Raw genomic sequence first — 27,797 nt, forward strand, 5'->3', positions numbered from 1 at the left:
GGAAAACTCAAGGAATTTCTAAATGAAAAGAATTCAAACTTACATAGTCCCAGATGTAGTTGGTACAATTGGAATATCTTCAGCTTCTAAGGGTATCGACCAGGGGATATGAAATTGTGGAGCAAGCTCTCGCATTACAATGTTTCTTCAAGACAAAAAAAAAAAACCAACCCCTAAAAATTAGTTCATTTAAAGATAAAACAGGACAGAATAATAAAGAATCCTAAGGTGAACTAGTGAATACATAAAAGCTCAAAGAATCAACCCTGATGAAGAAAAAACAGATCACTACTTCTAAATTGGTGTATCAGAAGACTAAGGAAATGCCACAAATCTTTAGTTTTAAAATATAAGTCAATATTGGAATTATATAAATCACTATAATTAGATCATTTCTTATTACATACATCCTGGAATTCAAGACTCTTTTCTGTGTGAATACTGATCATTATTTTTCATATTATTCACTGAACACCTGTAACCATTCTAAACATCACGCTTACTTTATTTATTTATTTATTTTTGGTACTGGGGATCGAACTTGGGTTCTTGAGCTTGCAAGGCAGGCGGTGAAACCACTGAGCTAAATCCCCGGCCCTCATCACGCTTACTTTTAACAAATCACTACTATACTAATAAGCAGAACAATGAAAACATGCTTAAGTAATGATATGGGTTTTTGGTGTTGTTTATTCATGCTAAAATTTGGTGAACAACCCTCAATTTCACTTTAAGGATAAGTTCACAAATGTTTGAAACATGCTAAAAAGATGGCTCTCATTATTAAACATTTTAAAGCATTAAGTTTCCCATGGCTTTGTCATATATACTTTGAAATTTAAAAAATAATTTTTGCTTTGCTGGTTTTCTCAATCAAGGTATGAAGAAAATAGGTCAACAAATACAAAAGTGCTACTTCTATATGCAATGAATTAAAAAAAAAAGTCCTGAATTTCAAATCTCTATTTTACTAGGTTATTGATCTCACGTATGCTAAATTTTGTGCAATCAAATAGGACAATAAAATCTTTCAACTATTATTACATAGCAATAACTTGAGGAATATTTTGATTAATCATTTCTACATCTATGAAATTAAAATCTTAAGGCCTCATTTATAATGATCATAAATTAATATCTTTGATATCTTTAAATAGAATTCACGTTCTGGTACAATCTTTGAGATTGTCATTTTATGAACATTGAGTTTTAATCTAGAATGCTTAAAAATTGCTATTCAGCTAGTATTAACAATTATTTGGTTTCTGAATAACTAGAAGCAAAGGTAAAGAGAAGAAAAATTAATACTTACCCAAGTATTTTTGCACAATCATCATAATACTTCATGGAATTTTTCACAAAACTGAAGCCATTGACATCACAGACATAGGACTGTCCATTGGCCCGTAATAAATCAAAGCCACAAACTGTTTGCTATTTAAAAGAAGTTACAAACTTTAACATTTCAATTATCATAATTCAGTTTTCCAGTCTCATTAGAACATATACTCCATAAACGCCTAAAAGTATATTGTTATATGTTGGTTTACTACATGGTAAGAATTAAATTAAACTACTTATTTGTAACTGCAATACTCTGAGGATACATTATGTATTCCACATATTCTAGTTATTTAAGCTCCTGATGATGAACAAGGGACTAGAGAGGCAAAATAAGAGTGTATTATATCAAAAAATCTTCCACTAACACTTAAATTTTAAAAAGAAATAATTTTAAAGGTTTTGATGAATAAATTTTACACTAGTAGAAATTAGGTCATCTTAACCACTGCTCCCCTTGCAAAAGGAAAAACGTTTATAAAGACAAACTCTAGAGGAAGTGTTCAATTAACCCTGCAAATCTTTTACAATCTGGCAAATACTTATGAGTAAGCACTGGAAATAAATTTGATTTATGTGAAAGAAGAAAATCATTGAAAGGGGTAAATTTCCTGCTCAAGTTATAAGAATTTTCTTAAGCTCTAGATTTTATGTTCAAATCATCATGCATTAGTATAAGGTAATTTTAAGTCATAATTTTTAGAATCTTAGCATAATCAAATAATTTATAAAAATGTATTAAAGCTTATTTAGAGGCTAACATTCTAAGTAAATAATACAACTAGTTTTTTAAAAAATAGGTTAACCAGTACCCTAAACTCTGGTTAGCTTGGTTATTCTCTGCAATTTAAATTTATGAATAAATGGATACTATTTCCTTCCATATGATACAAAAAGATTATATTGGCACTACAATACAATATATTAGCCCTAGAAGAACCCCTTGAGAAGTACATGAACATTTCAGATGTACTAATTATGGTCTCAGCTTACTTCTCTAATTTTAAGTCCAAATAATGTCTCTTACTCAAAAAGGCAAGTTAAAATTCCTTTTACAAGTGCCAAATGGCTTGTACTGCATCTTACCTTAAAAGCAAGGCAGACTTTCCAAGCAATTAATTTCTCTCGTGCATTGAGAATAACAGGGTATCTTACTTCCTTTCCTTCACTGTCTCGTTCTACCTTGCCATCAAGTGCTGGAGATTTTCGAGCTTCAGCATGAGCATAATCTGGACCCACTGTGTAAACCTTTCACAAATATTAAATATACAATGCAAATATAAAACCACAAACAATAAGTTCCAAGAAAAAAATCAATAAAGTAGTTCAGACTCAACTATTAGAAAGAACTTTCTATTTTACATGCCAAAATTTTATATATATTGGAATGTAATTACTTACTCATATATGGCCAAAAAGTGAGATTTCATTTTCTACAGAAAACTCTGATACCAGCCATTATATTCCCCAAATTGTTGTAGTTTAACAGAAAAATAGGAAAAATTATAAAACATTATGGAAGGAAAAAACTTTTTAAAAAACATTTAAAAACTTTTAAAAAAACATTTAAAAGAGGATGAGGGAATGAATACAAGTGCAGACAAGAAAAGGAAAGGCATTCTAAGCAGAGGTAATGAACATAAAAGCAGAGGGATGAAACTCATATTCAGGCAACAAAAAAATTATTTGATGTAGTCTATACCATAAGAAATGAGATTTATAAGACAGAGGACAGACTGAAATATCTTGTTTGCCAGGCTTATGAATCTACTTCTTATCCTGAGAATTCATCAGAGAATTTTAAAGGACAGGTTTGGTTCATGATCAAATTTATGCTTTAGAAAGAACACCCTCGTTAGAGAAAGACAGACTATAAAGGCAATGGTATTAAGATCTCCTTTGTCATCAACTGAAATCCTTGGCATTTTTACCACGTTCTGGTTGCCATAGGTCTGAAGACGCCATTTACACTAATCACTGCTTGGAAACTGGTGGCCAGTAATACTCTCACCCTGATATGTTGTTATTTAATGTCCCTTTAAAGAATCATATACGTATTATTATATCAAAAAGTTTCAGTTTTAAATATTTCAATAACTACACTTCAATAAAAACTGACTCCTCCTTTGTGGTTGCTTTATTTATTCATTTTGAGATGCTGAGGACTGAAGCATTGGGTGACATTTACACCTCTTTTAAATATATATATATACTTTTTATATTTTTAACTTTGAGACAGGGTCTCTGTCATTCTGTCAGTTCACCAGGCGGGGCTCAAATTTACGATCCTTCTTCCTTAGCCTCCCAGAGTCCTAGGAAGACAGCCACGTGCCACCGTGCATGCTTTCACGTGTGTTTTTAAGTATTCAAGAACACTCGTTTTTTTTAAAGGGTTCATAAGCTTCCAATTGCCAAAGGTGCTCACATGGAATGAAGCAGATTAAGAATCCCTAATCAAAAAGAAAGAGATCCAGAACAGAAGTTAGAAGTAGCTACAGGGTTATCTCTTTTTCTGAGATTACTGGTAAGCTCAAAATCCAAAACTAAAACCGACATAGTTTGACTTGAGGTTTTTTCCACTTGATTTATGCTGGTGCAAAGACAATACACATTGAGAAATCATACTTTGAATTTTGGTCTCTTCCTGAGCCATTGATATGTGTCTATTGATATTGGTCTCACACTCCCATGATGCACGCCAGTGAGTCACAGCTTCTAGGCAGCCGCGCAATCGTGAGCACAGTAATACTCCAAGATACACTGTCACTAAAATACTGTTTCCAACATGGTAAGTGTAGCAAATGCTTTTTGAATGTATGGCATGTTCAGCTGTCGAAGAATTCATCATCTTGTTGCAACCCCAATTTATAAGTTAGGCGCATCTGTACTTTAACCTGTTCTATAAGAACATCAGTACCACTATATATCCAAGATTATAATAAACTTTCAATCCTACCTTAACATCAGTACCATCTGTAGGCATAAATTCTTCATATATATATGACCCTGTTTTTCGTACATTGCTTTCTGGGGAATATACACTACTTCTACTGCCAATCTGAAAATAAAAGATGTCCATCAAAATAAAAATCAAATTATTTTCTTCATATTAATAATACAACCCTTATTTACCATCTATTTCAATCTTAGAAGCTTTCAAATAATTGATTAATCCATATTTAACAATGATCATATATTTGGTACTATAGTATTTTCTGCTGCCTCTGTAAATTATATATAAGTTATAGGGAATAAGAATACAATAAACACAAACTACTGTTTCTAAGTTTCAGCCATGTTGGTACATGTTCATTTTTACTACTACAGCATTTTCAACTGTGTAAATATAATCAAGAATGCATTCATTCTTCTATCAGTGTACATTTAAGTTGCTTTCCAAGCTTTGGTTGTTACAACAATGTTGCTTTAATCCTTTTTTTAGTATATGTGCTGCCGAAGCCAGCACAAGCTTTAAAGCTCTTTTTAAGTGTCATCATGCCATATGTGCACAATTGTGCTTCTAAGGAATTACTAGGAAGTTCAGGCTCAGCTTTCAAAAATATTGCCAAAATCTTTTAGAAACTATTTCAGTAATTTAGTTTCACCAGCAATACGTAAGAGTGCCAAGTGTTCTACATTCTTGTCTGTACTTGGCGCTGTTAGCCTCTAATATTTGCCACTATAATGGATACTAAAATGGTATCTCATTGTTCTTTAAATTTTATTTTATTAATACATATTTGCAATATATAAAGTTTACATTCATCTTAGGGAGTAGGTACTAACATATCTTGATATTTTTATTGCTTTTCCCCTCCCCACCCACCACATCCTTGATTATATAGATGCACTTTTAATTCTGACTCATTGCTAAATTATATTGTTAAGAGGCTGAATTCCTGCCAGTAATTTTTGGGAATTATGCTTATTTCCCAACTATTCAGCATTTTTTTGTCTCTGCCAATCCAAAAATAATATAGTATCATTATACTTCAGATTTAATTTGCATTAAAATATATTCATGTAAGTAGGTTATTAGTATTGCTTTTTACTTTTTCTATAAGCTGTTTATTTTTCTGGGACATTTTTCTAAGACCGCTTATTATTAACCAGATTGCTAGTCTTACAGAAATACAAATAAAAGGTAAAATGAAAAATCAGGTAATTTTTTTGCTTGGTATTCTGTAGATAGGAATTTTATTTAACAAAATTAAATAATCACCAGGATGCCTTGCTTTTCTAACACAGTATGGCATCAATTTTATGAATTTATCTCTACATAAAACATTTCAAAGAGTTCAGTATTTAATCATAATTTTATTAAATGCTTGATTACTTTCTATAAAATTTATATTATATTTAATACAGTTTATACAAGAATGAGGAACACTATACAAAATTACAAAAGTTCACCTTTCTAAAGAGTCTCTGACTTCCACCTCCAGCAGAAGTTGGATAATAAATGTAAACATTGTGATCTTCTGCACTGACTGGCTTTTCTACAAATGGCTTTTGGAAAACTTCCCCATTTACTTCTACATGATCTTCCCCTTCAATCAGATTGCATTCTACAAACCAAATAAAATAGCAAGAAAAATTACAGACCATATTATATTATCTAGATTACATTTTTCTGAACCAAAACACAATGCAATTTATTCTGCTTTCCAGCAAAACTATTTTTAAGCTTTCCTAGCAAAAGTGAATTTACCTTGTTTTAATAACATTCACGAGAAAGAAAAAATTTATACCAAGAATTCTCAAGTCTGACTGCATGTTATAATCACCCACCTTCGGAAGCTTCTGGAAAACTACTGATGCGGGATGTTGGGGGCTGGGAAGTCTAGCACAGAACTTTTTTTAAAAACCTCCCTTGTGATTTTGATTTGCATCTAGGGTTAAAATTTTGTTCTTTTCAAACCTCCAAAAACTAACATTATAACACAGTAATATTCATCATCAGCAGAACATTTCCCCTGGCAAATCTACATTAGCAATTAGTGCTTTTGAAATGGATGAAAGCACACTTCAGCACAGTAACTTCCTGTTCCATTTATATCTTCTATTTCCTGCCCCCATGGAGAGTTTACATGTTATTTTTAGATAACCAGGGAAAAAAGTGTAACAGGTGCCTTCAGATATTAACACTATTATTTCAAAATTTCTAGTTACCAGATACTTAATCTTGGCATTATAGCATGTCATACATTAGTCACTTGCTCTTTCCTAATCAATACAAATCTACTAACCAGGCAATCAGAAAATTCGCTTTTGTGATTCTTAGAGGTATGTCAAATGTAGACCAAAAAAAACTAGGACAGATAATCCTAAATTATCAGTGAACCTTTTACCTCATAATGTTGTATTAGAATTGAATATAATACTTGTTGGTTTAGTCATTAAGAAAAATATTAAGTGAAATATTATGAATTCTTTAAATTTCTTCTACTTAATCATTACAGAGAAGCAGCCAAAAGTAAGTTAAGTGGCAAAAGGTAACTTGCTTAAAATCTCTTACTTTTACCTTTGGGGTTATTTGGATCACGGTTCAAAATCGCGTAACGAGGAAGTAAGATACCTTCAGCTTGAAGAATACTATATACTTCTCTCCTAAAGAGAAAGAAGAACACCCCTATTGTTTTAATGGTCTATTTCACATGAGTATATTATTGTACTTTGTAAAATACATTACTGTTCTACTATTAAAAAGGGTATGTATATTGAGTCTTTTAAAAAAAATAGTATTTCAAATACTAAAAATGTTTTCTAAGGAAATGTTCAGCAATGAGAGCAGAAATTGAATACCTTTTTGTAGCATATTAAAACACTAATTTTAAAACAAGAATGTAATGCTAAAAAGAAATGGATAAATCAAGCTGATATATTCCAGTCACAGACTATAACCTGACCATTAAAAAACCTGCACTCAGATAATACTTAATGTCATGGAGAAATACACATAGAATGCTAAGAGAAGGTGTTTCAATATGACTTTGTATATGTATTGCTCTCTCCAATTAAGTACTGTATTGCTCTTTATATATGTATTATACAAAAATACAGTAGCTACAATGATTAGTTTTATGATTTAATTTTTCAAACTTCTTAGAACAGGAATTTTATATGTGCATATATTTGTTTTATATATATATATAAATATGTACTTGTTTAAACCAAAAAAAACTGTTTTAAATGTTTAGAGAGTAGTAATCTACTGTCTGAGAGCATAGAAAAAAACAAAAATAAAAAACAGAGGACTAGAAAACTAGTTTCTATTTTATAAAATATTTTCATATACAATCTCATAATGGTTACACAAAAAATGCTGGTGAAATTGTAAGGGTAGCTATCAGTGAAACATCAATTACATAAAATACATGAATATATTCCTATTTTATAATTTCTTTCAGAAATATATTATTTTGGTTTATTCAATGAATGTGAAGATAAATAATAAAATATTTTAAGTAAGTATACTTCACCATTAAAAATACAGTTACAGTCACATGATAAAAAAACTAATCTTCCATAGTTTATTAGGCTTTGGAAATTAAACTAATATAGTTTAAGTCCTTGTCTAGCTACCTGGACAGCTACTTGTCACTTTGGAAACATTAGTTAATTTCCCTGATAAGTTTCCTCATCAGTAAAATTAGCTAATAAGTATCTATTGTTGAGCATTATTTTAAGAATGCAATGAGTTAATATCCGTGAAAATATCTGATGCTATGTCAGTGTATATGACAGTATGTACTAATTAAATGTTAATTTTCCTTCCCTTAATTTAGCCAAGTTTACCACTCACCTATCTTGTATGAGATACTGCATATTCAAGTCATTGATTACAAATGGATTCCTGAGTTTGGCATAGGCAACTGCTTTGTCCAGTGGAAATCCTAAGAACACATATTATTAACATATTCTGCACAATCTCAAGATAAATTGACATCTATAACTTTAGAAACTTCAACTGATGCCACTGCCCATAAAAGAATAATTTCATTATGCACAGACTGCCTTCTATAAAAGGTATAGAATATATAGACGCTGATTTAACTTATATTATTAAATCTCATTTTTTCCTAGTTAATGTCATTGATAAGGCACATCAAGTCAGTGATTATATAGCCAAATGCGAGCACTGACATGTTTCTTGATGTATGTTTAGTCATCTGATAACCTCATATACAAAGAAAAATCTATATATAAATAACAGAAGTGTATCACAATCACCTAATGATTTTTAAATACACTGTATATACAACTCTTTCATTTGATATTTGCATGTCTATACATGCAAATGTATAAATGAGTTGATATTCAAAGAACTTACGTACCTTTCAAAATAGCAAATATAAAATTTAACTCACATGCAAAATATATGCTCAAAATATAAAATAAATGAGCACATTCATGCTGCTGCTGTCACTGTTAGACAACAAAATTAATTTCTTAAAATTTCTAGACTTTTATAAAATTACTAGTTAGAATGTAATCAAATCAAATGGTAGATATGGTAAAAAGAAGCATTAAAAAAAAATCTAAAGAATTGATTGACTGATTGGTACTGGGGACTGAACTCAAGGCCTCTGCACTGAGCGACATCCCCAGCCTTTTTTTACTTTTTATTTTGAAAAGGGATCTCCCTAAGCCCAAGTAGAGCTTGAATTTGAAATCCTCCTAACTCAGCCTTACAGAGTGTGGGGATTACAGGAATCTACCACCACATTCTGCTAAGAACTTCAATGTTCACATTTAATTCTTGATATTGATGGCGAAAGTCTCCAGTAGTATCCACCAATATACATTAACACAGGCAGTAGACCCAAGTATGATAGCGCATGCCTGTAGTTCTAGCACTCAGGATGCTAAGGCAGGAAGACTGCTTGAGCCTAGGAGTTTGAGACCAGCCTAGCATTTAAGAATTTAAACTAGGGCCAAGGATATAGCTCAGTGGCACTGTGCCTGCCTCGCAAGTGCAAGGTTCTGAGTTCGATCCCTAACATCAAGAAAAAAAAAAGAGTAAAACTAGTTCATAACCTGGCTCCATCTTTCATTAGCTATGTTGTAACCTTGGACAAACTTATTTAACATCTCTACAACTACAAACGAGGATATCAGTCTTACCTAGTAGGATTTTAAAGAAATTAAATAAAAATTATGCTAGTACAGTACCTGGCATAGTAAGTCCTTAATAAATGCTATCTATTATTCCTTATGTGACAATATTTTAATGAATATCTTTTCTGTAGAAAATGATAAAAATAGCAAGAATGTACAACTTTAGGATTTAACTAATGAGCACTAAGCATATTAGTGAAGACATTATTTTTGCAATATTAAAAGAAAATTAGAAGACAAAGCACTAGCACATACTAAAATTTAAAAACAAAACACAAAAAGCTATGCTTGGTGAAACAAGACTTATTCCTAAATTTCTTAGTTTTTAAAATTTAAGCAGATACTCTATGCTAAGAATCAGCCATAAATTACATATCCTTCGAAGTCCTGAGAGTACTCTCAGAATTTCTCTCTTACAAAGATGTCTCAGATTTCAAGCCTCCTAACAGAATTTAGCAACTAGAAAAGAGCTATAGTCAGTTCCCTGCTTCTATTGCTATCAAAGAGGAACGTTTTCCTTATCAAGAAACAGTATGGGATGTGGCTTAGGTACAGCACCCAGCTTTTAGAGGCGAACAGTTTTTACAGAAAGAATCATGTGACTGTGAAGGAAAAACATCTTACCCTCAATATATGCAAGGTTTAAAATCTGAAATAAGGGGTGTCAGAGATTTGACTCTCCATTTAATAATGAAAATCAATTTACACTGTAGGAGCACAAAGTCTCATGCCTCCCCTTCTTCCTATTGAAGTGCAACTTTAACAGCTCAGACTACAGATTTTAGTAACAGGGCGATTAAATACCATGTGAATATGTTTATAATGGAAAAGATCTTTTAAATTATAGTTCTTAGTGGGAAATTCACTTAACTTATAGATTTTTAGATTATAAATTTTCAGATAAACAATAATTCTGATTAGTGAATTTTACAGTAAATTTTAATATTAAATCTTAACTGATATTTCTGATTAATATAGGCTAGTAAGATGAAAAATTGTAAATATTAAGTTCTTTAGAAATAAGTTATAAATATAGATATGAGGAATGATAAGATTATTTTCTATATGGCAAAAATATAGGGCTTAAAATATGTAATAAGTCAAGAATTTATCCCAGAAACTCAAATGCAAACAACGATATATATTCAAAGAGCTGATTACAACCTTGGTTTTAGTAATGAAAACTGAAATTCACCCAAATGTTCAGATATTAGTTAAATATGTTATGGCACATCTCTCAATGGTATACTAAGCTACATTAAAAATGAGGTTACTGAAGAATGATATAGAAGGATAAAAGCCCCTCTTGATAAAACTGAAAAAAGTTAACTGCATACCTACACTATGACACTAATTTTAAAAAATGCAGAAGAAAGACGGAAGGAAATTTATCAAAATGTTAACACTACTTATCTATGAAGTGGGTTAGTTTAATTTTATTTGTGTTTTATCTAATCTATAGTTAATTATGTAGTAGTTTTTTAATCAAAAAAGATAAAGGAGATCCCTCTTCTTTAATACCTTTAGAATGGAAAGAAATAAGACAATCACATAAAGGCCAATTTTCCACTGGTTCATTCAATACAACTTCCTCTTCAAATACTACTACTGTGATATATTTAAATAAGGAGATCCGTTCCAGAATTTCCTTCATTGGTTTGGATTTAGATTTCTTTGCCATGGAACATATTCCAACTACAATCTGCCTTTCTGGAGGCTAAAACAGAAACAAAATTAAAAATCAAGTTAACTTAATATGAACTCCAAAATATAACTGTCTTAATTTCATTTCAAAAGTAGATGAGGCATGTGATAAATCAATAAAAGTGACACACTAACCAACAAAAGCATTTCAAAAATTTTTATCATTATAATAAAAACTTTTAAACAAAATAAATTTTCTACAAAAGGAGAGACAAACTGTAGAAAACCATTTTCAGAGTCTTGTTACAATTTTCAATCAAACTTAGTACTTAAACAAATTCCCCTTCTTTAACTGTTGGTAACATTTGTGTACTTTCCTCAAAGCAGAAAAGGGCAAATGACAGCCAAAATGAATCTAATGCAAGTGAAAAGGCCAATGGAAATGAGATAAGGAAATTTCTTGCAAAATAAGATGCAGATGTGGTTCCAACTGCAAAGTTACGAGACATTCAAGGACAGTATTCTTGTCTACTGAGCTGCAATATTAGTTGGTCACAAATGACAAATTCAATGGAAATTTTAGAGAGCCACATTGCTAACAGAACTATCAAGATTCTTTGACACTCCAATCTTCAAACTCAATACCCCTACTTATGGCTCAAATATCATAAATCAGTTTAAACTAAAAAGGCAGAAGACAGAAATAGTAACAGGATTCATAAAATTACTCGATTCATTCTGGGGTCTTAGCATTCAAGTGTTTAGATTTATCAACCATATAAAGCTGTGTCCAAAAACAAAAAGCTTTGTCCAGTTTGTCATTTCTTCCCTTGTATATGATTTTATATATTTCACATGACATTAAAATCTAGGCTCTAAAGTATATTAGACTTTATCTAAGAATTTAATATAACAACAAAATTGGATTGGATAGCACTGGAATGAAATGGTTCTTCTTTATTCCTAGACCTATATTTCTACAATGTTTCTTCTAACTCATGAAATTTAGCATTCACATCAGTATTTATATTTGATTATAAATTGTAATCTTCCTGAGATCTGCTGTCTTTATTTTCTCTTCTCATCTACTTTTATGTTCCCTTATTCAACTTATTCCTGATCAAAAAGTCTTGATATATCTCATTATAATATTCCGTCAGTCTTTTTCCCAGGACAAAAGTACTCAACCTAACATTTAACACTACTTTAATCTTTAAAAAAAAAAAGAAAGAAAAGAAAACTAATATATTGTGTGGTTCTATTACAGATCTATGTAATGAATACGTGCTTACTGGCTAAGATAAACAGGAAACATTCACATTAAAAATATGAATAAACAAATCTATATTTTAAGACATGATTAACAAAATTTTATTAGGTAAAACCTCAGAAGTACAAAAATAATTTTTAAAACAAATCTGAGTTATTTTGTTAGATTTAATTTCTAAGAAAACAAAAGTTCATTTTGAAATCTTAATAGGAAAACAATCTGGAATAAATCATTTTATGAAGCTATAGGTTAAATGAACCAAATAAAGCTCTTTGAAAGTGACAATTGGGAATCATTTTTGCAAGCTCAGTTTATCACCAATATTCCAGGAACTATATTAACTACTGAAGATTACATATACAAAAGTAGCTGTTCTCAGAGTACGTTGAGTGTAACAGGGAATATAGCACACTGTAAAATGGAACAGATGTACATATCAAGGTACTGACATAGTACTAAGGAAGAAGTGATCAAATTTCTCATGGGGAAAAGAGCAAGAAGAGTGGCAAGAGTGAAAGACATGAAATCTGAGCACGGTTCTGAAGATTAAAACATAATGAATTCACCAACTACTCCAAAACAGGGTTATGTCAGAGAAATCAAGAAGCACACATAAGAGCAAAATTGTGCAGTACAAAAGCATGGAATATATGGAAATAAAAATTTTGATGTTACTGAAATATAGAGGGTTGAAAGGATGAGAGAGAACACGAGAGGAACTGGGTAAAGCCAGTAGAAGCTGGATCAACAGTGCTTTCTAGTCTGAGTGAGCCACAGAAGCCCTGCGTTCTTTTATGTCTTATTTACTGGACGACTTCTACATAAAACTTCAGATGAAGAAAAGTTTTGAATGCTAACAGAAAACCTTGACAATCATTATTTGTTCAGGGTTACTGGGTGTTTACCTCTGAAGCCTGCTGCATAGAAGGTTTTAAATTAGTGACGGTCCAATTTGGATTTCATACACACACACACACACACACACACATATAAAACTCCACTGTAAACAACACTGTTCTTATGAAAAAGTTTAAGAGTTATCTAATAGCTACTTTTGGCTTGATTTTTACTACTTTCACCAAGTGTAACAGGTTTTGCTTTTAAAATAAAAATTTCTTTCCAATTTAAAATACAAGAAACATAAACATATTGTAAGTCTGCATTTTAAATTAGTCCTCAGAATAAAGCAATCTCTACTTGTAAAAAGAAAGCAATGAGTAAGAAAAATGTTGGACTGAGGCAACTGCAGCAAAATGAATATAATAGATGGGTGTCGTTCCTAAAATCCAGTACCTGTGTAACATTCTAATATATCAGAAGAAACATGGAGCGCACACTCACATCGATACTTGAGGTAGCCTCTCCTAGCCACTCATTCTGTGAACTTCTGCACTGTTAACAGCACCATCTGTGGTTCAACTGGTACTTTCACCGACAACATTAAACTTAACAAATTTGGTTAGTCTCCCTTCTATTTCTTTATCTTGATATATTTGTTATACATTTTGTATACAAGAAACCTTTTTGATTTATGGCCCAGATTTCTGTTTTTCTCAGCCACTACCACTACCCAATCCTGAGTTACACTATGCACATTACTGAGAGAAACTAAGGCATCATTAGACAACTTAGAAATTTCATCCCTAACTATATTTCCAGTAGTATTTCTTTTTTTTTAGTATTTCTTGATTCACCATCGATTCAATAACATCATTCATAAAACAAAACATACATTTCAGTATAAAAAATTTCTAACAAATTCGTAAATGAAAAAAGTATTAATTTAAAAGCATAGTATTCATTTACATTAGCAGTGATCAGTAAAAATCCTATACTGCCCTGGTCTCCCACCAAACAAACAACTTACAGACTCATCTTCTTCCTCTTCCTCTTCATCTGCATGGTGGAAGAAATGCCTATAACTTCCAGGATTTATTTCTGTATCTTCAGGTCCAACAAAGAATCTGGGAGCTTCACTCATTTTTATTTCATTTGGTGGAGATATAATTTAAATGATCTATATTAAAACTGCTTCTGCATAAGTAGCATCCGAGGAAAGGATTTTTCTATCCTAGTTGGCACATGTGTCTGCTGTTATTTTGTTTCTTCTTATACAATCACTGGAAATTGTGATGACAGTTAGTTGGCAAAAGCTCTTTTGTTCTCAGATATCAGTGCTTCATTGTTGATATGTTTAAAATACAGTGAGGCTATTGCTTCCCTGAGTTGATACAGCTATTTTTTTTTTACCTAAAATGCAATAAAAAATTAATTTGGAGAGTGTACTTCAAAAATATACATGTAAAAATAACTTAAATGACACAAAATCAGCACCAATAACTTCACAAATACCATCAAAACGAAAATATATCTTCTTTCACAAAATTAAGAAAAAGATTATAATGCTCAGTAAAATACATCATAGAAATTTGACATGATACAAAATAACAAAAGAATCTATAAAAAATTCTTCAAGTTCAAAAGTATCTAACAAATTAAGAGAAAATTATTCAAAAATTTAAAGAACACATTAATAGTTAAATCCCTCAGCACATATTTCAGAAGTATCTGAATGGAAAAATACAGATAAAATATAAGGTGGAGCCTAAAACCACTGAAAACTGAACATTCATCTGAAATTACATTAACTCAGTATGAAAAAAATTTTGCCAGGCATGGTGGAGTACACTTGTAATCCAAGCATTCTAGGCATTCTATGGCAGGAGAAACACAAGTTCAAGCCTAGACTGGGTAACTCAGTGACTTGGTGAGACTCTGTTTTAGTACAAAAAAATTTAAAAAGACTCTGGGGATGTAGCTCAGTGCAAAGGCCCAGTGTTCAATCCCTAGTACCACAAGAAATAAAGTTATTTAGGGGATGTAACTTCATTCTGGTCTTATATATACATCAAGAATAATAACAACAACAAAAGATTACAGAGAAAATAAGATTTCATTCCAAAAATAGCTCTTAAACTTAGCAAATTGTGTATGTGTGAGTAGAAGTCAACCTTGTCTACAACCCATGGGATACAAAAAAGTGTGTATCCCATAGATTTTTTTCCCCAAACATAAATGAATACGTTTCCCCCCCCCCCTTTTTTCACTTAATTCAAACTCAGTTTCATTGTTTAATGTGTTCAAGGGACATAGTTATATATCTCTCATTTGAGTACAAACTTAGATCTGCAACTATGTCTTTTTCATTCACTTGAAGAAAGGCAAGAGATAAATCAACAAATAAATATATGTTAGGAAGACCTCACTAATAAGACATTTAAAGAGGAATTAAAATTCTATTAGGAAGTCAGCCATGGGGTTATACAAGTATTTTAGGTAAGAAACATAAAATATTAAAGGTCAAAAGAGAGAAGTGTATTTGGCCTATCTGCTATATTCAGGGAATAGTAAGGAGGCTGGAGTACAGCACGCAAGCAACAGAAGAATGGTAGAAAGTGATGTAGGAGAAACAGCAAAGATGAAGGCAGAAGGCTGGGAAAACAATTTCAACTTTATTATACTGTATTTAAGAAAATGGGAGAGGGGAAGTAAGAGGACATATACACAATTCTTTTGAAAAATTCTGTTACAAAGGCAGAAAGAACAATTGAGCCTCTGAAGAACAAAAGGTTAAGGAAGGCTTTACTCCTGTAATTCCATTTCAATATATGGGAGATACTTACAGATATTATAAAAGGGCTGAACAGGTTAGTGGTTAAGAGGATAGATTCAGAAATAGAAGCAAAAATACTTGGGCTGAAATTTTGAGTCCAATAACTGTATAACCTTGAACAATTTTTCAGGGCCTCAATTTCCTCATCTGTAAATTGTTCCTTCCCATAATTTATTGCAAGGATTAAATATAAGATAATACATTAAACATGCTTGTGTCTCAATTTCTAGGTCATACTCTATATAATTAGAATATTTGAGAGGAGGGCTCACATATTTTTAAGGTTTCCCAGGTGATTTCCATAAGCAGCCAAGTTTATGAACTCACGTACTACCCACCAAAAAAGGAAAGGACGGTAGGACAACAGAAGTGGATAAAAGGCAAAACATGCATTCACCACTGATATTAGTATGCTATTAGTACAGGAAATCTGAGTATCTCTGGCAAAAAAAAGGAGATAAAACAAACGAAACATCTCAAGTACCCAATAAATATTCCTGCACAAAACTTTGCCTTAACAATATTCAAGTCTTCTCTTCATGATTCATTTTGACCCTCGGTCACCTACAACCTTACCATTACTTAACAGTTTGGGTTATTTATATCCAAAATATGAACCTCAAGGGAATGAATGTTTATTAAACATTGTTATTTATTAAGTACTTAATTTGCTCACAAAGGGCTTCCAAACATGTTGTCTCACTATGCATGAGCTGTAAGTATGGCAAGAAGTTTTCTCAGCTATTAAAAGAGTAAAACAGCTTGCAACCCTCCTGGCCAGTTGCCTGGATCAGCACTCTCTTCAGTTTTTCTAGAATATAGTACAAAGACTAACAATTTCTATATATGCCTTACTATGAAAAAAGTTCAAAAGCACTTAGTTACTACCCCTGGGATTAGAGTTGGGGTTGTTTGTTGTTTGCTTGTTTGCTTGCTTGCTTTGTGCAGTACTAGGGACTGAACCCAAGGTCTCTGCACTATTTTGTAACAGGGTCTTGCTAAGTCCCTAAGTTGTCCAGGCTGCTCTCAAACTTGTGACCCTCTTGCCTCAACCCCCCAGACTGCTGGAACTGTAGGCATGCACCACCATGCCTGCACATTTTCCTCATTTTATAAATGCTTTCAGGATAGAGGCATGGCCCATTTCATTACTAATGGACACTTAAGGCTCAGAGTCCAAGTAATTTGAAATTGATAAAAATCAATCAATGATCAGCCATTAAGAGCTGCAAATGAACATTCTAGAGTATCTGTATTTTAAATAATTTTTTTAGATAATTGAACCAAGTAGTTTATGCAGCTAACATTTCCACATTATTCAGCATTCTGATCAATGTTCAGCCATGAATTCCAAAATATATTAACTGTCTGGCCTTAAAGATGTGTACACTATTCAAATATCAGAACTGAACCTTTACTTTTAAGATTCCTTCTACAGGAGTGGTCCTGAAATGGACTGGTTACATTACAATTACGTGGAACACTTGTGAAACACAAATTACTGGGTCTATGACAAATTTTCCTAAGCAGTAATTCTTAACTAGAGAATCTATATTTTAATGAATGGATGAGCAGGCAGGTTTCAGAAACTCTTTAAAAATCTGTGCAAAAGACAAGCATCCTTGACCTTAACCTTGATTTCTGAATTTAAAATGACTATCATCCTACTAAGCTTTCCTCACTAAAGGCAATATGTACTATAGTTCTCAAATTATAGTATACCTTAGAATCTCCTGGAGGGCTTGTTAAAATACTGAAGTAAAAGGTCTGGGGGTGGAGGCCCATAGTTTGTCCTTCTAAAACTTCCAGTGTCATACTGATGCTGATGTTGCTTGACTTGGAATTACGATTTGGAGAACTGCTCTAGAAGACTTTGACAAAACCGAGTTTGAATGATTTTTCTGAAACTTGCTCAGCTCTGTGCCCTTAACCAAGTTACTGAACCTCTCCATCCATCATCTGTAAAATTGGATTATAAACGTTATAGTTTTGAAGATAAAATAACAATATAGATCCCATTATAACTTGCACATGTAAAGGACTCAGAAAGGTTAGCTGTTTATATATTTTGTTAACTGTTGTTCTAATGAAGACAGATTTCTGACCTTAATTTAACTGGCAAGGGACAAATACAGATTCAGACCTGGTTAGAACGTACCCACTTATCTTCCATCTAAAAGAAGCCACTGCAACTCCTCTTTTCTACTACCACTGCTGGATAAGCCATTACATCTTTTCCAGTCATCCACACTATCTGAGACCTACAAGAGCACTAACGCCTCGGATAAACAGTCTTCTTTCACACTTTTACTGGGCTCGGCCAGCACCACCAGGTCCTCAAAATAACACCTTGGATAAATCCATCAGCCCCCTAACCTGAATTTTAGAATCTTTCCAAGCCATTACTGTTGCCCTTTCCACAGCTTCCCTCAAAAGCCCAAGTACAAACTAATAAATCTCTGTTCCCCAAATCAGAAGACATGAGCACTCCAGTTCTTGCTGCTCAACTTAATAATGGACATAAAACCAGTTTTCCTGACTTCCCAGAGCATTTTCCAGTAGAAACAGTGTTATTAATGGTGGCTAAATTCCAGGATGCTAATAGTAAGTTACATAAGAAGAAAGATTACAAAGGTCTCTTCTGGGCTAGCAAAAGCAAACTAAACATCATTTATAAGATTATATACTTAAAAAAAAACAAAAAAAAAAAAACCCAGGTTCCAAAGAACCTTCACCACAGTGGTATTTTCCCCCTTTTTCAAATGTTTATGCAATACCTTTCTGCTGAGTCTGCATTTCCTTCTGCCTGGAATTCAGTGCTCTTTGAAGTTTCCCTATCTCCTTTAATAATCAACCTAAAGGTTTCACTAAATACTTTCTTGATCACTATCATGCTTCTGCCAGACCCCAAATACACATCGAAACCCTTGCCGCTCCTTTATGCTCTTAAGGTCTACAATTATCTCTTCCCCTCACAACTGGGTTTTTTTCCTTCCCATTTTTTTTATTATGAAAAATGTCAAATATTCAGAAAAGTTGAAAGAACATTTCACAACCATGGATATACTCACTTCAATAACAGCCAATATTTTGCCAAATTGACTTTCTATTTATACACACACATACACATATATTTGCTGACCATCTCAAAGTTGTAGGCATCAACATTCATCATCTCAAGCATATCTCCAAAAAATAAGTACATCTTCCTACATAACCACAATATCATCACCACTAAGAAAATCAGTAAATAGTTCTATAACACTTGTCTGTATGCAGATACGGATGGGTGCTTTCGCAGAACAAGGACCTCATCTATATATTCCCAGGACTTAACTGGGTGTCCAATAAATGTTCTACCAATTGTTCAGTTTAATACCTCTACAACCACTTGGCAAGTATATGGATTTAAAACTTAAATAACAAGCTTTGATTTTATAACTCTGTACTGCAATAAGAATAGTATTTGGGGATCTTAACTACTTAATTGTGCATCACAATACTGAACCTCCATGAAGATAGAGATCGTTCACTTGTCAAAGTAGACACACGCACAAACACACAAAACTAAATGTATGAGTATTGTATCCACTGAATGTTAGGGAATAAATTGGAATCTTGGAAGAACTCGGCCAACAGAACACTAATTCTGTAGTGAAACAGATCGGATTCAAATGTTTACCTGCAGCCAAAGTTTGCTTGGGGGAGTTACCTGACCTCTCCAAGCCTCAATTCTCAATCTCTATAAAATGGAGATAATCTAACAGACCTCATGGCATTGTTAAGGAATGAATGAGAATGTGTGAAGCACTTGGCATGGCTCATTACCCGCAGCTACCTTCGTTATTTTATCTGTCTTAAACAAAAACTATAACGTTTCATTGAATTTCTAACAGCTCAACAAAACCCTGTCCAGTGTAGGGCTAGGATGCTTGCTTGCTAGGTGCTAAAGTCAGCCATGCTTCCTACTTCTTCAACTAAGCCTCTCCCGCACGCAATGGAAAAACAACTATTACCCACAGAACTCCAAGAGCAATAAACTCCAAGAGTTGTCCAGAGCCTCGTGTAAGAGATCCAAAGGTCATCATCCGGACGCCAGGAAAAACTCTCTCCCTTCCAATAGGTGCGGCAATGAACTGCAGTTTCCGACCGCACCATGCAAAGCTCCAACAACGCACAAGGCTTTTGTTCTTTGGGTGTGGAGGCGACGACCCGCCCGGGGCAAAGGCTAAAGAATGAAAATTAAAGTAGCCCCTCTACCGTTAGTAGTACCCAAACTCGATGCTGCCCACTTTCGTGGAGGGGGACACAGCTAGGAGTAGAAGCTCTGCAGCTACTTTGTGGCGGAACTGCAACGCCTGGCGTTTCAAAAGAAAAAAGGAAGCAATGGGGGAGGAGAAAGAGAAATCAAGCCCTGAAAGGACTCTCAAAGCTGTACTGTCAATACTCCGCGCCCAAGTTGTCACCGCTCCTGCACATGGACCTCGCAGGCACGTGCTCTGCGCATCTAAGGTCGGCAGCGCACAGCCGTAGACAAAGCCAAAGCCGAGCAGCCCTGGGGCGATCAGGTGCAGTGTCTCCATCGATCTAGGGGCCCTCACCTGGCAAGGCGGGGGTCTCCACTCGAGCTGTAGGAGAGGGCCAAGCCCATCCAGGTTTCGGTTTCTCCCCTCTAATTCTCGGGGCAGGAGTGAGGTGCTGGAAAAAAGACTTCAGTTGCAAGCGCAGACATGCCTCTTCTCCCTTCAGCAGCAGCTGGAGAGCCACAGCTAGGTACGGTACCTCAGACACTCGTACACCTCATGCGTCTCGGACACGCCTCTTCCCCGCCCGCGTTACGTGTTACTCTGAAACTTCACCGGGCGGAACAATTTCCGGTAAGAGCCCAAGGATCCGCCTCATCTTTTCTGATCAAAATTTTACGTGCACTCCCTGGGTTAAGGATCCGGGTAGTTCCGCTTCCGGCAGCACAATATAAATCGCGAGAAGAGACTTAAATCCTGGCGTTTGCATTTCGGACCACTTCGGTGAGTGGTCTTTCTGGTGTGCTTTGTCATACGAATTTTTTTTTTTTTTTTTTTAAAGTGAGTTGTAACCTGACAGTGGTTTTAAAACCGTTCCCTTCGAAGGGCGTAGGAAGAGTTTGAGGCGTCGGAGAATGTGCCCCCTTGGGCTGGCCTTGGGCGTTGCGAGTTCCTTGGAGCTGGCGGGGAAGCGCTGGGGTTCGGGGAGGTGGCTTGGGGCTGACCAGTTTGACTCAATGGTCTTTTTTCACGAGGTACTAAGTTTAACTGGACCTTGCCTTTAGAATCAGTTAGCAGGCCGTCAAAATGCTTAAGAAATCCCTCAGCCCAGTCGAAGCAGCGTTTGAGACTCCAAGCATTTGAGTGAGTGTAAAAGTGCAGTTGGAGAATTCTCATCCTGACCTTAACGTAGTTGTCATTTTCGCTTAAAATTTTGCCCCAGATTAAAGTCACCTGTGTGACAGGGAGAGCCTTTTGAGTTCAGGAGAGAAGCTTGTCAGGAAGTTTTAAAGTAAAAGATGCACATTTTATCTCACTATGGATTTCCTCTAGGAAATCATGAGCATGTGTAAACCCTAAGAGAAATACTTTTCCAAAAGAAAATGACAATCGTCTTACGTGGTTTTTAAAAATGTTATTTGGCCTATTCGTCTGTTTTTCAATCTGTATACATGATAATTAACTTTATAAGGTCTTCTAAATAAATGAATTTGATGCTGGAAAAACAAGAGGGAGTGGAGGAAGGGGGAAAAAGAATTGAAATGTGCTATGTACATGTACCAGTTTCCTACATTGAATACAATCATGTTTTGCAAACGTGATAAAAGTAAAAAGAGACAGATAAACATAGTGAATTTATCCTATTTGGCTTCATGTATATGCACGTGGAGTTAAAGGCATTGCTTTTGTTGTTGAATTTGTACGGCAAAATGAAGCAAATTATAAAGAAACTACCTGGTGCATTGATTTCCTAGTCTTAGATGTTACAGAAAATGGTGCTGGTCCCTGTTTCACAGATTAAAATAGCATCATTCAAAAATCAGAATTTTAACCACAAATTGACGTGTTCTTTTTTTTTGAAACAGATTTTACATAGTTGGAATGTATACAGATTGTAATCTTTCAGAGACTTAAGTTGGTAGCTCGCTGGTTTTGTGCGTGTGTGTGTGTGTGTGTGTGTGTGTGAGTGAGAGAGAATTGGATGCCATCCTTTACTGTCCTCTCAGGAATTTCATACTCCCAGTTATGTAATTTTCTCTCCTCTGTCTACAGTGGCTGTTCCCTTAGAATTAAACTTTTTCAATTATTCACTTCTTGAAAGCAAATCAATCTTTTCATTTTTTTTAAATTGTAGTAAAATGCATGTAATGTGAAGTTTACTATCTTAATCAGGACCAAAATTCATGTTGTTCAAGAAAAACTAATGTACATTAATTTTATACAGAAGAATGTATGCCTTCTGGCTGCAGATATCATTTGAACATTTACAAAATATAACATGATTGGAATAGAGTTTTTTGCAATTTACAATGATCATGAATATATTTAGAAGTAATATAAAATTATATTTCCTTATAATCTGTTATTATTTAAGTATCATATAATAGGTCTAAACTATGTGACATTTCAGTTGAGGCCAGTGAGAGACTTTAATCAAACCTTTTAAGTGTATTCATTTCCTTTTCCTCCTAGTATGTAAAAAATTTTCAACGCTATAAATGAAAAGAGACAAGATATTTTGTCATGATGTATTTCAAAAATAGCATTTGAATATTTTAGTTCAAATACATCACTGTTTCATTCCTGTACCATAGTTATCTCCCTCACAGATAATATTCTGGGAATGCTCAATTCATACATAAGCAAAAATGTGACAGAAGCCTGAACTGAAATAGCAACTCATTTAGCTTATCATTTAAATAATATCTTTAAATATCTTTTGCCTAGGTTCACAATGGTCCGTAGTGGAAAAAATGGTGACCTTCATCTTAAACAGATTGCATATTATAAACGAACTGGTGAATATCATGCAACTACACTGCCAAGTGAGAGAAGTGGTATAAGAAGAGCAGCAAAAAAGTTTGTCTTCAAAGGTGAAATTAACATCAAAATCTTGAGTATAATCTATAGGTTTCTTATCTATCTATGTTCTTTGTAGAATCTTAAAAATTTTTGTAGTAACTCACACTAAATGATTATCAGTTAAATTGACAATGACACTCAAAAGCAAAATAGGAATCACTCTAAAGCTAACTAAAAGCTAGTAAGCCCCAAAAGGCCCTATTAAATTATAGAAGTACTATGAAAAACAGCAAGCACCCAAATTAACTTCTGCTTTTGCCTTCTGGTGGTTCCTACTCAGATGGAATACAGTACTTTCAAGGGCGATGCCACTGTCATTGAGAAACTTTTGATGCTTAATATGAAATTGTTGAGGAAGATAACTAGTGGAAAGAATGGAAAGAACTGACCATGTCTATTTCTGTGGCTCCTTAATCCTGAATCCCTTGAATAGATGAAATATTTGAAAGGCACGGCAGTGTTTATCTTGAAAGGTTATTGTAGTTTGTCTCCCTCCTTCAAAGGAGCAGAGAAGTTTGGGATAAAGTAAGCAACAAGGACAGTCACGAAATAACTGAGTGAATGTTACTGTCATTGATAGGATTTTTGCCCATAGGCACACATTGGCTTTTCCCTAAAGTAGGTCAAAAAAATTGTAACAAACAAATGCCTGTTCATGTCTCCCTTTGTACACCACTCCCAGTAACTCTTTGTGCTTAAGAACAGGTCAGCTCTTAACCTCTTAGACTCAAGTGAGGTTTCATTCATTCATTTATTTAGTCATTTATGTAAAAAAGTGTTTACTGAGATCCCTCTTATATGCCAATCACATTTTAGGCCCTGGAGAAATTTTGGTGGATAAAATAGGTTGGGTTCCTACCCTTGGGTTGCCTACTTTCTAATTTAAGTAAGGAATGTTTGATTCAGCACATGTTCTGCTATATTCCAAAGTTTGAATTGCTGCCCAATCCAAGCTAGAGAAGTGATTTTTATTTTAATCCTTTGGTTGCTTTCCAGCTCCAGATTCTTCCTAAATAAAATGAAATTTCTACCTGATATTGGTGGCTCATGCCAATAATCTCAGCACTTTGAGAGGCTGAGGCAGGAGGATCTTGGGCCAAGTCTTGCTCTGAGCAGCTTACTGACTTAATGAGACCCTGTCTCAAAATTTAAAAAAAGAAAGGCTGGAAATATAGCTCAGAGTGAAGGCCCTGCGTTCAGTCCCCAGTATTGCAAAAACAACAATAACAACAAAAACCCCAAAACAAAATAAAAACAAAAAAAACCTTGAGGATGCAGGTTCTCCCACTGTACCATCTCTGCCTTCTACTTAGATCTAGGAAAAGTTGAGAGAGGTGGTTGCCTCTAAAATTAGACTTAAGATGAAAGGTAAATACTCTCATAATTTCATTGTCCCATACTTACCACATACACTGGTGAACAAGCGAGCTCTGCTTGTATTGATAGCTCCAAAATTATAGCAGCCAGCATTCCTCCTAGATATCTAATAAGTGTGACAACTGAGAACCTTTCAGATCGTATGGTAGCATCATTACAAGTAACTATTTTGTTTCAAATGGAAAAAGACTTTGTAAAAAACAAAAAATTCTCTTAGTGTGAAGATAAAGCTATCATTATCTTAATACTATGTAGAGATCTCTAAAACTTACAGTTCTTTTTTGGTATGATTTCTTCCAGAAAAACAGCTATTCTACGTTGGAAAAGACAGAAAACAAAATCGTTTGGTAATTGTTTCAGAAGAGGAAAAAAATAAAGTCCTAAGAGAATGCCATGAAAATGATGCTGGAGCTCATCACGGCATATCCAGAACACTCACTCTAGTGGAATCTAATTACTATTGGACTTCTGTGACCAATGATGTCAAACAGTGGGTATGGCTTATGTATTTAGAATATTTTGACTATGTCTTTCTAGTAAATATACAAAATTCTATATTACTTCAGATTTACTCTGGATATCACCTCTTGTTAAGTACATTGTGGTTGGGTAGTTTTTGCACCAAAAAAAACCACCTAAAAGGAGTTTTATTTCATAATTCTTTAAAATCACTAAAGTGTAATTTGAACTAGAAATAAAGTAGTTTTAAACATTTGAAAATATATTTAGATAACAGATAATTTAGAACCAGATTTTCATTATTGAACTCCATTGTGTAGGCACAATTGGATAGGTGCTGAAATTCCTTTGACTAAATCATTACATCTTTAATGCCAGTCATAAGGTTTTCTGTGTGTAGGAGAACGTGTGTGTAATAAGTCAGGCTTGGTGTGTACTGTTAGCTTTTGCACCCATTCCAGCTTCAGGTAGAAACTGTCAGGGCCGGAGATTTAGCTCAGTGGTTTCGCCACCTGCTGCGCAAGCGCAAGGACCTGAGTTCAATCCCTGGTACCAAAAAAAAAAAAAAGAAACTGTCAAACATGGCAGAAATGCAAAATCAAATTATGGGCCTGTCATGCATTCCTTTACAGACATTTAGTAAAATCTTTGTCAAATCTCTTATCCTTGAGAATGGGTATAATTTTTTAAATAACCAGAGGCTATTTGTGATTAAATCTAGTAAGTTTAAGTTGGAAAATGAATATTTTGGTCGAAAGTTAACTAAGACAATACTATATTAATATGGTTTTTAAATTTTTCTTCAGAAGTTAGCTTGAAAGTAGTTTCTAATGTGAAATTTACAAAAACACATTGAGAAAATGAAAGCTGTGCTTTGTTTTTGTGCACCCCCCCTTTCTTTAAGGACCTAGAAAAATTCTGGCATCTATAAATATTGACTACTCTAAATTATATTTCAATAAACATTGGTATAGATGAATGAATGAATGAATTTCTTTATAGTGATAACTTCAGAACAGTATCTTCTACATGTAGAAATCATCACATTTTAAGATTGTAGAGAATTAAGTGTCACAGGTCCACCATAAATGTGTACAATTTTTATTTGTCAATTAAAAAATAAAAATTCACCTGAACCATGAATTATGTTACATGTAAATAAGCTTCTAAAACCTGGTCCCGTATAGAAATAGCAACTAATATTCGCTTGCTGTTCTAAATAGAAGGTTTAATTCAGTGGTCTGTTGCAGTCCAGAAACTTCTCCTTCAAAACACAAGCTACCTAGTAATCATTTTAAAACTCTGATTTATGTTGAGTATATTAACTTTTATATATATATTTTCTTTATTGTGTGCCTCTTTGTAGGTATATGCTTGTCAGCATTGCCAAGTGGCAAAAAATACAGTTATTCTAGCACCTAAACAGCACCTTCTCAAGGTGGAAAATTCATGGAGTATAGTTACTGTGGATCCGATGGGACCTTTTCATGCAAGCAACAGAAGTCATGTGTATGCTATAATTTTGACAGATTTGTTCACAAAATGGGTTATGATTTTGCCTCTATGTGATGTTTCAGCGTCAGAAATTTCTAAAGCTATTACCAATGTATTTTTCTTATATGGACCTCCTCAGAAAATAATAATGGACCAAAGAGACGAATTCATTCAACAGGTAAGACAAACTGCTTATATCTGGGAGCATATCTTACTCTTTCTGTGTCCATTACACAGTGCTCTGTGCATTGTAGGGTACTTAATGTATTCACATAAATTGCTATAGACACAGAGGTATGTATATTATAGACTGCAAAAGTAATTAGCCTGGAAGTTAGGAGATTAGGCTTTTAGTATTTATTGTGCCACTAAAGTAAGTGTAAACCTGCATTTTGGTGTCCTCAAACTAAAATAAGAAAGCTGAACCACACAGTCTTTGCTTACTTCTAACTGAAAATTTTTATAATTGGCAGGTAAACAGTAGGTAAATGGTAAAAGGCAGCTAAATTTGACTAAACATAAAAATACATCATGTTCATGAATGAGAATAATGACTCAGCATTGACAGGTATTTTTTTTCCCTTTCCCTGGTATTTTTCCAGATTAATCTGAAGAATAAGCAGCCAAGAATATAATAAAAGTCTACAAAAGACATATAATACTATTAGACTTAAAGCCTTTTTTTAGACTTATGGTGGCATATGCGTGTAGTCCCATCTACCCAGGAGGCTGAGGTGGGAGGACAGTTGAGCCCATGAGTTCATGACTATCATAAAACTCATTTCAAAAAAACTTTGTAAAATGTTATAATTGATAGAGTACTGTATAATAATAATCATGGCTAGCCAAACTTTTTTGATCCACAGTACCTTTGGGTCTCAGTCAAGAAGAAATACCTAAAGTTATATTTATTAAGTACTTAGGACTTACATAAGGCATCCTTAAGACTGTCCTCGGATTCCGTGATTTACTAGGAATACCCAGCATATAGTCATACTCAGTGACTGAAATTTATTCAGTGAAAGAATCCAAACAAAAGCTGCAGCCTCAGCAACTTAGCGAAACCCAGTCTCAAAATAAAAAGGGCTGAGGATATATGTGAAGGCCCTATGTCCAATCCCCAGTACCACCCCCCCCACACACAAATACTCTATAAAGAGAAAAAGTATATAGGATGAAGTCCAGGAGAAATCAGGCACAACCTTCACTCTACCAATGAACTATATTTGAAACCCTTTTGTAAAAAAATTTTTAACCTTGAGACAAAGACTCACCAAGTTGCCCAGGCTAGCTTTGAACTTGCAGTCCTCCT

General features: G+C 33.9%; 2 protein-coding genes across 29 annotated transcripts in view; one reads left to right on the forward strand and one right to left on the reverse strand.

Moving 5' to 3' along the window:
* The window catches only part of Ppip5k2 (diphosphoinositol pentakisphosphate kinase 2), an 85,725-nt gene extending 64,831 nt beyond the window's left edge, over window positions 1-20,894 (reverse strand). For 14 of the 22 annotated variants that reach the window (XR_015438891.1, XR_015438888.1, XR_015438887.1 and 11 more), the window contains exons 1-10: window positions 20,651-20,894; window positions 14,244-14,626; window positions 10,984-11,179; window positions 8,147-8,237; window positions 6,866-6,951; window positions 5,755-5,909; window positions 4,298-4,399; window positions 2,428-2,589; window positions 1,313-1,434; window positions 44-145 (exon numbers count right to left, since the gene is read on the reverse strand). Coding sequence is in view for 17 of the 22 variants with exons in the window: in XM_004841749.4 (XP_004841806.1) it covers window positions 44-145; window positions 1,313-1,434; window positions 2,428-2,589; window positions 4,298-4,399; window positions 5,755-5,909; window positions 6,866-6,951; window positions 8,147-8,237; window positions 10,984-11,179; window positions 14,244-14,357 (1,130 nt within the window). In the remaining 5 variants the exon portion in view is untranslated. Of the gene's footprint in view, window positions 1-43; window positions 146-1,312; window positions 1,435-2,427; window positions 2,590-4,297; window positions 4,400-5,754; window positions 5,910-6,865; window positions 6,952-8,146; window positions 8,238-10,983; window positions 11,180-14,243; window positions 14,627-17,771; window positions 18,009-20,069; window positions 20,092-20,650 lie in introns of those variants that run through there. The other 8 variants (XM_013071119.3, XM_087180700.1, XM_021255836.2 and 5 more) reach the window with 3 other exon arrangements.
* A 67-nt stretch (window positions 20,895-20,961) lies between these two features.
* The window catches only part of Gin1 (gypsy retrotransposon integrase 1), a 32,200-nt gene continuing 25,364 nt past the window's right edge, over window positions 20,962-27,797 (forward strand). For 2 of the 7 annotated variants that reach the window (XM_021255844.2, XM_004841742.4), the window contains exons 1-4: window positions 20,962-21,076; window positions 23,021-23,166; window positions 24,833-25,026; window positions 26,358-26,663. In XM_021255844.2, the coding sequence (XP_021111503.1) occupies window positions 23,028-23,166; window positions 24,833-25,026; window positions 26,358-26,663 (639 nt within the window). In that variant the 5' untranslated portion in view covers window positions 20,962-21,076; window positions 23,021-23,027. Of the gene's footprint in view, window positions 21,077-23,020; window positions 23,167-24,832; window positions 25,027-26,357; window positions 26,664-27,797 lie in introns of those variants that run through there. The other 5 variants (XM_004841743.3, XM_021255845.2, XM_004841745.3 and 2 more) reach the window with 4 other exon arrangements.

This window comes from Heterocephalus glaber, unplaced genomic scaffold (assembly GCF_053883595.1).
Source record: "Heterocephalus glaber isolate CG9 unplaced genomic scaffold, H.glaber_assembly_v1.0 deba00001465, whole genome shotgun sequence".
NCBI classification, from domain to species: domain Eukaryota; kingdom Metazoa; phylum Chordata; class Mammalia; order Rodentia; family Bathyergidae; genus Heterocephalus; species Heterocephalus glaber.